The 12,139-nt window shown below is 42.2% G+C and overlaps 1 protein-coding gene across 3 annotated transcripts in view; it reads right to left on the bottom strand.

Moving 5' to 3' along the window:
- PKD2L2 (polycystin 2 like 2, transient receptor potential cation channel) overlaps positions 1 to 12,139 on the bottom strand; it is a 32,403-nt gene that overhangs the window by 17,309 nt on the left and 2,955 nt on the right. For all 3 annotated transcript variants that reach the window (XM_079967606.1, XM_079967607.1, XM_079967605.1), the window contains 4 exons: positions 11,120 to 11,253; positions 8,572 to 8,828; positions 2,767 to 2,988; positions 1,589 to 1,817 (listed from right to left, as the gene is read on the bottom strand). In XM_079967606.1, coding sequence (XP_079823732.1) covers positions 1,589 to 1,817; positions 2,767 to 2,988; positions 8,572 to 8,828; positions 11,120 to 11,253 — 842 coding nt within the window. The remainder of the gene's footprint in view (positions 1 to 1,588; positions 1,818 to 2,766; positions 2,989 to 8,571; positions 8,829 to 11,119; positions 11,254 to 12,139) is intronic.

Raw genomic sequence — 12,139 nt, 5'->3', positions numbered from 1 at the left:
GAACCAATTTTCATTTAAATTGGTTAAGAAGGGTTGCTGAATAATGGTTTAAAATCAAGGATGCAAAAAGGGGAAGGTATGGGGAAGTCCGGGAAAAGAGGGTTATGGAAATAAGGTTAGGAAAAATGGGTTTTTTTTGTATTTGTTTTTATGTTGCTTTTGTTTATGTTAAAATTTTGGAAATTAATAAAAATTTTATTAAAAAAAAAGAAAAAACATTTCTCTTCTCCTAACCTTTAGCTAATTATACAATTTATGGCCTTTTAAACTGTGTGGAGGGGTACTATATTTGTTTGTTACTATGTTATATATTTTTGCATTTTTATATTGTAATCCTCCCTGTAATCTTCAGTTGAAGGGTGGTATAGAAATTTAATAAATAAAAAATATTTGGATGGGTGGGGATCAGGGAACTCTCTTTTTACTGTACCCCAATTACTAGGGAGTAGTAGACAGCAGAAAACAAGAAATAATCCTATCCCTGCTAAAGCCCCAAAAGAAGTATCAGACAAGCTTGTTCCTAATTTAGGTATCAATTTCCCTCCCAAAAGAAAGGTGATAACTGTCCTATAATTCCTGCTTTTTCATCCTAAATGGGTGAAAGCAGACTGCAAAGAGACAATTGAAAGCTTTCCCTTCAATTTTCAATTACCTGCAGTTTAGCATTATGCCTGAACTATGGTTGAACTTAGCTATGGTTTTTGAAAGGAGCCACCTTAATAAACAAAAGTTTGAAGTTAGTTTCTTTCAGTAAACCAGTGCTTTTTTTCTATAAAAATTGTTTAGGGGTACTCTTATTTTCCTACTCATACTGAAATACTGCCCCTCGATGAGGCAAAACTTAGATTCACAAAATGTTTAGGGGTATGTGTACCCCTGCATACCCCCAGAAAGAAGTACTGCATTAAATCATAGGTAAATTTCAGTTTTTGACATAACACTAAACCTTAGCTAGTGAATAATGGAATCAAAATCTGGAGGAAAAGGGAACACATGAGCTCTGAGGCTCTTGGCACATTCTTCTAATGAAAAGCCAAAGTTTAACATTTTATCTGACTGATCTAGTGGCACCCAATGAAACCAAGACTGAGCAGGGATTGCTATCCATGCCAATGGATTCAACATAAATACAGCACCACTATGAATATAATAAATTTAATGTAGCCGGGTTCTTATGTAACTGTGGAAAAATAAAACACTAAGAACTTTTTCAAGCACTTTACTTTAAGGAAAGCAGGGAAACAAAATTATTCTGATTACCAGTATGCTTACTGTAAATCATATACAAGCTAAGTTGTGGATGGCCAGGAAACACTGAATGTACACATTGATCGTGAGCCTTGCATTTTGACTGCTTTGGCCTGGTTTTCAGAAAAGAATTGCCATGTGTAAAACACAGTTAACTGCTATGTTTCTCAAGGGGCAGAAACATACTAAATGTGAAGCTGCGAATGTTCCTTGCCCAAGGAACATCTACCCCTCTTCCCAGTATTCCCAGCTCTCTCTAGTGGCATAATGGAAAGCATCCTGTCCCCACACCGCAATATGGTTTCTGTCATAATTCTTTTTTGTAATTTCTGAGACTTACCAGGAGCAGTAACACATCCAGCCAGTTCCAGGCATCTCTAAAATAGTCCTTTTTCTGTTTCTTTAATTTTAAAACTTCTTGGATGGTGAAAGTGAAGATGAAAAGACAAAAAATGACTTCACAAGAGGCCAGGAAATAATCGTAATAGCTGACGTATCTGAGAAGCTTTACAGAGTGGAACTGCCAGGAGGGGATTGCACCACCTGTTGCAGGAAATTCCACAATGAGCCTGTGAAATGAAAGTAAAGGAGGATGCTATCCGGTAACACATAAGACTGATTCCAAACTGCAAAGCTCACCTGGGGTAATTTCAAAGGCCCCTGAACTATTATTACCTCTTGATCAGTTGTAGCTAACCTCTGGCTTGGGGGGCTGATGTAGTCCCCTAAGCAAGTTTTTCTGGCCCCCAAGACCCCAGAGATTTTGGTAGTGGTGGCAAAGGAATAAAAAAATATAAACAGGCATGAACTGCAGTGGGCCAAGAGATTTAAACCCCTCGGCCCAGTCCAGTGCCCTGTTGAAGATGCATATCACACCCTTCCACTTCATTTGATGAGCAGGGAAGGTACAATAACTCCATTTCTCAGTAGATCAGTGAGGGCTCTGTACCTATGTGAGCGTGCACACATGCATTCTGTGCTTGTGTGAGTATAGGATGCACATACCCACTTTTGGTCACAATCACCACTAGCATGCACCTAGAGAACTGTCTAAGGATGTAAGTAGCTACTGAACCAAGAAAAGCCAGCCACTTCTGCTCTAGATATAATGAGGGTTTTGTTTCTTGACAAGTTTTAACATGTTTCGGTTTTGTGGATCCAAAAAAAAGCTGATGTTCTATAGCATTCAGTCAAGATTTCAAACTCTGGCATCAGTGGAACTTTTAGGAAATGAAATGCAGTGGCGGCACCCTAGATTTAATGCCTGAAAAGGCAAAGCAAAAGTCAAGGGCTAGAAGAGTTTGTATGCTAAACCAGTAGCAACTGGAAGGAGTGGAAAGAAGAAGGATTTGATTTGCGTAGTAGATGTACCACAATTTTAAGTAGCCTGCACAGGGTGAGATTCGTCCATTCAGCAACAGAGTAGAACATGCCATTATTACTTTATCAACAGGACTGGTAATGCGATTACTTTATCTTGAAAACTGAATTTTAAGAACAGCAAACAGAAGAGCTCACCTGACCACACAGAAGAGGTTTACATTGGCATTATACATTGAAAAGTCAATGAAGATAACCCTTGTTCCTCTGGTGATCCAGTTATGTTTCTTGAGGAAAGCAAGTTTTGCTGCACTTTCTGCCTTTGACTTGGGCAAGGTGAACATAAATCCTCCACTACTGTATAGCCCAATAAGGCCCCAATGCCATGGGGAGAGTGATTTAGAAGTGGAATAATGCCACCTGTAGGAAAGAAGGGAATTGAGGCACTTCAGTTTACAGAAAGCACCCCCCCCCCCATTTACTCCCCAAGGATTTATTCAATCACTCTTAGCTTTCCAGTGCCTTTTTAACAGAAATAGTTAATTGAACACTGCACACCTGCTATTCACGGTGGAAACAAAAATCTCATTCATACCAGTTTTCTCCCACCCCCATCTAGATCATCTAGATCAGGGCAAGGGGGGTGAAGGGTTAAAGTTCCCCTTCTCACCAGGCTCCCAATCCAGATGGTCCCATCCCCTATCCCATCCTGCTATTTACTTTTAAAAATTCAATCACATGAATGCAAAATTCCATGGATGACATCTTGTCTACTTTGGTATACAGCCTTAATTTTTTTTTGTGGGCTGTGTATATAGTACAAAGCACATTCTCAAAGAATTCTGGACACTGTAGTTTGTTAAGAGTTGCTAGAAATTGTAACTCTGTGAGGGGTAAGCTGCAGAATTCCTTGAAGGAAACAATGTGCTTGAATGTGGTTTAAAAGTAAAGGCATAACTCCAGTTGTACATACAGGCAGTGCACCAAGATGGTATGGTCAAGAAGCGTGGAAGGGCTGTGTTGGGAAATGTAAGCTGTGTAGAGGCTTGCCATTTCCCATAACAGCCTGTTGGGCTAACTGCACATATGCCTATGAATGTGTGGCAGGGGATGCAGAGCAATAATATTGTGTTGAACCCTATAGTCATCCCACAGTGCACAGGGACTATACCGTGTTGTTAAATATATAAATACCTCACATATCAATTTATATGCCCAAAATGGGTGGCAACCTAAGATAATACCAAAACAATTTTACAAATAATATCAACAAAGGTGCTTTAGCAAACATTTTAAAAACATAAAACAAATATCTATTATCTAGAATCATAGAATAGAATCATAGAGTTGGAAGAGACCACAAGGGCCATCGAGTCCAACCCCCTGCCAAGCAAGAAACACCATCAGAGCACTCCTGACATATGGTTGTCAAGCCTCTGCTTAAAGACCTCCAAAGAAGGAGACTCCACCACACTCCTTGGCAGCAAATTTCACTGTCGAACAGCTCTTACTGTCAGGAAGTTCTTCCTAATGTTTAGGTGGAATCTTTTTTCTTGTAGTTTGGAACCATTGCTCCGTGTCTGCTTCTCTGGAGCAGCAGAAAACAACCTTTTCTCCCTCCTCTATGTGACATCCTTTTATATATTTGAACATGGCTATCATATCACCCCTTAACCTCCTCTTCTCCAGGCTAAACATGCCCAGCTCCCTTAGCCGTTCCTCATAAGGCATTGTTTCCAGGCCTTTGACCATTTTGGTTGCCCTCCTCTGGACACGTTCCAGTTTGTCAGTGTCCTTCTTGAACTGTGGTGCCCAGAACTGGACACAGTACTCCAGGTGAGGTCTGACCAGAGCAGAATACAGTGGCACTATTACTTCCCTTGATCTAGATGCTATACTCCTATTGATGCAGCCCAGAATTGCATTGGCTTTTTTAGCTGCCGCGTCACACTGTTGGCTCATGTCAAGTTTGTGGTCAACCAAGACTCCTAGATCCTTTTCACATGTACTGCTCTCAAGCCAGGTGTCACCCATCTTGTATTTGTGCCTCTCATTTTTTTTGCCCAAGTGCAATACTTTACATTTCTCCCTGTTAAAATTCATCTTGTTTGTTTTGGCCCAGTTCTCTAATCTGTCAAGGTCGTTTTGAAGTGTGATCCTGTCCTCTGGGGTGTTAGCCACCCCTCCCAATTTGGTGTCATCTGCAAATTTGATCAGGATGCCCTTAAGTCCATCATCCAAGTCGTTGATAAAGATGTTGAATAAGACCGGGCCCAAGACAGAACCCTGTGGCACCCCACTAGTCACTCTTCTCCAGGATGAAGAGGAACCATTGATGAACACCCTTTGGGTTCGGTCAGTCAGCCAGTTACAAATCCACCGAGTGGTAGCATAGTCAAGTCCACATTTTACCAGCTTCTTTACAAGAATATCATGGGGCACCTTGTCAAATGCCTTGCTGAAATCAAGGTAGGCTACATCTACTGCGTTCCCTTCATCTACCAGGCTTGTAATTCTGTCAAAAAATGAGATCAGGTTAGTCTGACATGACTTATTTTTCAGAAATCCATGCTGACTATTGGTGATCACAGTATTCCTTTCTAGGTGCTCACAGACTGTTTGCTTAATGATCTGCTCCAGAATCTTTCAGTGATGCCTATTATGTCATATTTAGTTTGCTGTACCAAGAGCTCAAGCTCATCTTGTTTATTTCTCATGCTTTGCGCATTAGTGTACAGACATTGAAGTCCATTAATCATTCCCCCGTGTCTCTTATTTAAGGATTTTTTCCTCCCACCACTAGGTCTGCGTGCTGTTTGCTCCATTTGGTCTATGACATTTGGATGATCATCTTCATCAATTGATAGACTCCTACCTTCAGGAGCACTGTCTCCCTCCCCCACATTAGTCAGTTTAAAGCCCTCCTGATGAGGTTTCTGAGATTTTTGGCAAAAATATTCCTCCCAACCGTTGTGAGGTGCAGCCCATCGCTTGCCAGAAGTCAAGAAACTGCAGTCCGTGATCTAAGAATCCAAACCGTTCCTGTTTACACCATTTGCGAAGCCAGCTGTTCACTTCCACTGTTTTTCTCTCTCTCCCTGGGCCACGTCGTTCAACTGGGAGGACAGATGAGATGACAATTTGTGCATTTAATTGCTTCAATTTCCTGCCCAGAGCCTCATAGTCTCTTTTGATCTTCTGGAGGCTATTGCTTGCAGTGTCATTGGTTCCCACATGAACCAAGAGGAAGGGATATTTGTCAGTGGGTTTTATGATTCCTTGCAGTCGTTCAGTTACATCTTGGATCTTAGCCCCGGGGAGACAGCACACTTCCCGAGACATCTTGTCAGGCCCACAGATCACTGCTTCTGTTCCCCTCCGTAGGGAATCCCCTATCACCACTACACGCCTCCTCTTAGGTTTGGTCGGGGTTCTTCCGTGATCTGTCCGTTCCAAGGTCGCCTGCACATTCCCTGAGGACTGACTTTGCTGCTCGTCTTCATATACCTGATCGACTGTAATGAGGGAGAGATCCTCAAATGGAGTCTGCTCTTCGTCATCCATGCTAGGGGAGAGGACCTCAAAGCGATTCTGTATTTCTAAACAATCAGAGCGAACCCTGGGCTTCCTACTTCTTTGAGTCACGTTTCTCCATATATCTGGCTCCTGTGTTGGTGAAGTAGCCTCCTTCTCAGGGGAGTCCCCTGTCTCCTCCTTGGTGGAGACGGTGTGCTCTGTTGCTTCCAAGAAGAGCTCCAGCTCTCTAATCCTTTGGAGCGTAGCTACACGTTCCTCCAGTTGCTGGACTTTGTCTTTTAAGAGGGCAATCAGCATGCAATTGCTGCAGGTAAAGCTGCCTGCAACCTTTGGCAAGGTGGCAAACATTGTGCAGGAACCACAGGCGACTGCAGCTGTTCCCTCACTCTCCATCTTGAGAACGTGTCGTTGGGGGTGGCTACAGCGGTCCTCCATCATAAGAAGCGTGCAGACAGGACAAATAACTACCCCCAAAAAAAGCCTAGGTCTCCCCCAACAAACGATTGGGGAGATGGATCAAACTAAGAGATGGATTAAACTGTGCGCGCCGCTAGGCGTGCGCCGCTGCCCTGCAAGCTCTGATAAGCTCCTCCCACAGCTAATCACCTGCCTCAACAGAAACCCTGCCCCCTCTGACCTTTGCACAGGGAGAGCAGCTAATCAGCCACAAGAAACACACACACAAGAAAACCTTTTTTGCTCCTTCTTCAGCTGCTGCCCTGCAAGCTCTGAGAAGCTCCTCCCACAGCTAATCACCTGCCTCAACAGAAACCCTGCCCCCTCTGACCTTTGCACAGGGAGAGCAGCTAATCAGCCACAAGAAACACACACACAAGAAAACCTTTTTTGCGCCTTCTTCAGCTGCTACCCTGGGGTAATTTAAAATAAATATTCAGACACTGGGGCGACATTCAACAAAGTTTTACTCAAAGTAGACCCACTGAAATTAATGAACATTACTAAGTTAGGTCCATTAATTTCAATGCATCTACTCTGAGTAAAACTAAACAATGTTTACCAGTATTGGAATAAACCAGTCTATGAAAACATGGTTCAAAGTTTGTTTCAGATCTTAAGTTGGTTCCAGCCCTGGTAACCATACTTTCCTGACTTTGATGTAACTGAAAAGCATGATTAATAAACCCAAGGAGTCTTCAGTCCTGGTACACTGAGAAGCAAGGGACTCACATAGACCTAATTTTCTTGTGAGTGCAGCTGGCAGATTGTTTCCATACATTCCCCTTTTTTCAATCTTAATATGCAATTAATCGCTATTCTGTTGGTTACTATCCACACTAATAGGTGGAAGTTGATGGAATGTATCTGTAATTTTGTTTTCTCCTTCCTCTCAGTCACTCCTCCCTCACCATCTACGGCTCGTTTCCATTCTAGACATACATGCAGTTATTTCTGTATCTGTGCACACGCATACCTTCCTCTTAAAAAAACAAAACAAAACCGCAAGAAGAACATACAAAGAAGCATAACTATTATGTTTCACCATGGGCAAAATGGTGGGTTGTAGGTGGGGGAATGACACTAGCGCACACACCAAAAAATCAATCTGATGTGGCTGTACTCAGTTAGGTGTCATGCATTCTCTTGCTTTCTTTTTCCTAGCCCGGAAGCTTTAACACTAATATGGTACCACTGAAACAATTATATTTAAGGGATCTAGGCAGGAACCATGAAATTCTAGGTCACTGAGGCTAATGTTTGTTCCTGGACAACTTGTAGAAAGTTTAACACAACAATGTCCTTTTTTAAAAGCAAGTTGGGCCCAGTTTGGTCTCATCAATTTGCAATAGCCATGGCCATTCTTTGTGCTGGTTGGCAGGGTTTCCATAAGAGCCACACATGCATGCAGCAATTGGTGGAAACATTCACAGTCACATCATTGTGGCCACCAGAAGCAAAAAGGCTAGATTGTACTTGAATGAGTAGCAAACAGAAGTAGGGGACCGCATATGACAAACTACGTGCCAAAAATATGTGCTAATGTGTTCCATACCAGTAGTGACTGTAGGTGCATACTGGCTCCTTTTTACTTCAGTTTCCACAGTAAGGGGAAATGGACTGGCATTTTTATTATGATGTTGTGTGAACCATGCAAAAACAATGAACAACACCAACTCCACAATAAATTCCAATCTAGAAGCACTGAAGGAGGGAAGGGGTAGCACAGGCACAAGGCTCGTGCAAATATTGTCTAAACTAAGGCAGTGTTTGATTCACCCTTATACGGGACAAGCTGATGTAGGTGCAAATCAGCAGGGTGCCACTACTTGAGCCCCTTGACACATATTGTTTCATTTATTTACAGTACAAATGCATTAATAACAAAATTTCTCAGTGCTCCCTAAGGAAGCCAAATCCCACTATTAAACTTATTTTGCTAAAGTATGTGTACAGTATGTTCAGATACAGTCAGAAGGATCAAGGAAAAAAAAATGTCACGATACTTACTCAGAGGCATTCTTAAAGCCAAATGATTGTCTATCCTCATGTAAATACTGATATTTACCATAACATTCTTTCATAAATGCCCGGAAAGAGGGATAGATAGAACATGTGTTGTTACGGACTTTTAGTTGTCGAATTCGAGGTACTCCTAACAGTAAATTCTCATAGTAGATAAGTGTGGTGTTTCTTTCATTGGGTGTGGAATCGCTGTTGTACGAAGTGCCCCAATCAAGGCCATCCAGAAGTGGTCCTTCTATAAACTACATTGCATGAAATAAGCAGAAAATAAACTTTTACCAGAAGAAATTCATCATCTGAAACTCGTTTACTTGGAATCAAATATTATTTGAAAACCCATTGTTACACCTGGGAATCTAGGAGGCACAATGGCCTTATAAAATGTTTGTTTATCTATTTTGTTTGTTTTTTACATCTTATTTGGACTACTATAAAAAACAACCAATTGATTTCATTTGGCAGATTAAGAGGTTTAGGAGCACTTCACCTATCCTGGTCAATCACAGTTAATAGTTTACTGTGAATGTGCCAATCTGAGCTGCTTTGCTCCTCCTCAGCTTACCAGCTTACCAAGATCCTCAGCTTACTATTATGTATGAAACCAGGTGTCGAGCTTTGTTTTGTTCAACCAAACTGTTAGGCAAAATGAGGCAATCATCACAGAAAGCAAATACTGCTGGCGGCAGCACCTGCTGCCCCAACCATTTCTCCTGAGCCTTCTGGTTATTCTTCCCTGTTGGAAATCAAGAGCTGAGTGTTCCACACAGCTTCTGTACATGTAAAGGGCTTGGGGAGGGGAGTCTTTGTCCTTTGCAAAATGCCTTGGACAGCCCTTTATGTAAGCAAATAACAAATCTTGCCTACAGATCATGGTTTGTTGGAAGTGAAACAACTCATGATTCTATGTAAGGCGCAAACAAGGCCATAGTTCTGTTCGTGCATAAAGGGACCCCTGACCATTAGGTCTAGTTGTGACCGCCTCTGGGGTGCGGTGCTCATCTCACTATATTGGCCGAGGGAGCCGGCATACAGCTTCTGGGTCATGTGGCCAGCATGACTAAGCCGCTTCTGGCGAACCAGAGCAGTGCACGGAAACGCAGTTTACCTTCCCACTGGAGCGGTACCTATTTATCTACTTGCACTTTGACGTGCTTTCGAACTGCTAGGTTGGCAGTAGTAGGATCGAGCAATGGGAGCTCACCCTGTCACAGGGATTCGAACTGCCGACCTTCTGATCGGCAAGTCCTAGGCTCTGTGGTTTAACCCACAGCGCCACCCGCGTTCCCTTCTGTTCATGCATAGATTTATGTAAAACCAGAGGCCCTGCATTTGCACAGCAGCTGTTGGGTTGTGTTCAGCATCTTTTTGTTATCTACAGTAAACTCTAAACTATAACAAACTGTGAAACAATAACATATTACTGATTACTTAAATTGCATCTTTCTTCACAGAAATTAATGACACCAGATTCATCTCAGCACCAGACATAAGCATTACAGACCTCAGGTGAAGGCTGGCGCATTCATTATACACCTTTACATGCCAAGAAAAAGCGTTCCTCTTTAACCAGGCCTTTGGCTAATTGACATCTAATGCCCTTTAAATGTGTTGTGGAAGGGGGGATTATTGGGTTGTCTTTATTATTATTATTATTATTATTATGTATTTTTTATTGTAATTTTATGTTGTAAACTGCCTTGAAGGTACAGGGCAGCATATAAATTTAATAAATAATAATAATAATAAATGAGCATGTGGCAGCTATCCAAAAAGCAGGTGTAAGGTTTGAACACCTCTTCCCATGTAGTCACCCCATTTGCATACAACATATCACAAGGTTTTATATTACAGTGATATCTCTGGTTACAAACGCTTCAGGTTACGAGCTCCGCTAACCCGGAAGTAGCTGCTCCTGGTTGTGAACTTTGCCCCAGGATGTGAACGGAAATCATTAGCGAAAGCACGCCTCAGGATAAGAACGGTTTCAGCTTAAGAGCGCACCTCTGGAACGAATTAAGTTCGTAACCAGAGGTACCACTGTACAGGGCTGTTGTAAGGATTACTAACATAGTATACATTTGTGTACACTAAGTGCTTGGAACACTTAGGAAAAGTACTACATAAATATAAAGTAATCCAAAATTGATTATCACTGCGCCAAGGTAAAATATGGTGTTAATCCCAGATAGCAACAAATTGTGATGACAGCAAGATAAAAAGTAGAGTAAGTAAGTCATTTAAGTTCTACTACCTGGCAGGACTTAATGCCCAAAAAATTAAAAAGTCAAGTCCCCAGCTTTACCACTACATATCTCTTGATGTATTTTCCCCAAACTCTTTCCCAGGCAGGTTTCTGAGGGTACCCAAACCTACCCTTAACTTTTTAGTGTGAAACAGTCTAGTGGTGATAGGACAGTAGCAGATTACAGAAACCATGTGTCTACACTAACATAGTTCTGTGCCAAAAATCAGGTTTATTATTATTATTATTCACAAGTTATGTTTTTCTCATTTAAAAAACAACAACCTTTACCTGCCAAAAGTCAGCAATGCTGCTCATAGACTTGAAGTCTGTATGATCTGTATCTGACAGAGGGGTTTCTAGAAAGAGATCTGCCATAACTTTGTTCAGATAATACATATCTGTGCTCACCATTCCAAATGTCACTAAAAAGAAAGAAATCAGGATAAAATCCTAAGCAACAAAGAGAAATGGGAAGACACTCAAATTAGCAAACATCAAACACCTAATGTTTATTAGCAGGACCCCAAAACAAAAATACTGGAGTCTTAGTAATAGTAATAGTAATAGAAAGATCAAATAGGCAGTTATCACCTTAGTTACTGTATTTTTCTGTGTATAAGACGCCCCCATGTATAAGACTATTTTGGGGGACTAAATTTAAAGAAAATGGGGGGGAGTGGCCCAAACTTGTTGAGCATTTTAAAGGGGGAGTTACACGCAGTTGCTGGGGGTTGGCAAAGTGGGTAGCTACTCCCCCCACGCCACTGTGGGCGGAAACGCTCCCTAGAGCACAGACCCGCCAACCAGCTGGCTGCGCAGTTCCCCCAGCTGCTGTGGAACGCTCCCTAGAGCGCGTGCCTCCACAGCAGCATGGGGGAGAGTTGTGTGTCCACCAACCAGATGGCTGGCAGGTGCACAGCTTCCCTTCCACGCTGCTGCAGGAAATGCTCTCCTCCCACAGCGGCATGAAGAAGAGTTGCACCCCACCCAACCAGCTGGCTGGCAGTGCACAGCTCCCCCCCCCCCATGCCACTATCCGTGTATAGGCCGACCTCAGTTTTTTTACATAATTTTTGAGTTTAAAAAACCTCATCTAATACACGGAAAAATACAGTATATGGAAAATATGCAGCTCTTGCAATGCAGTGTTCTACAGAGAATCATGAATTGTAGAGTTGAAAGGGACCCCAAGGGTCATCTAGTCCAACCCCCTACAATGCGGGAATCTCAACTAGATCATACATGATAGATGGTTATCCTAGCTCTGCTTAAAAAACTCCAGGGAAGGAGAGTCCACCGCCTTCCAAG

This window comes from Podarcis cretensis (assembly GCF_951804945.1).
Source record: "Podarcis cretensis genome assembly, chromosome: 2".
Lineage (NCBI taxonomy): Eukaryota > Metazoa > Chordata > Lepidosauria > Squamata > Lacertidae > Podarcis > Podarcis cretensis.
This window is presented reverse-complemented; position numbering and strand designations above follow the sequence as displayed.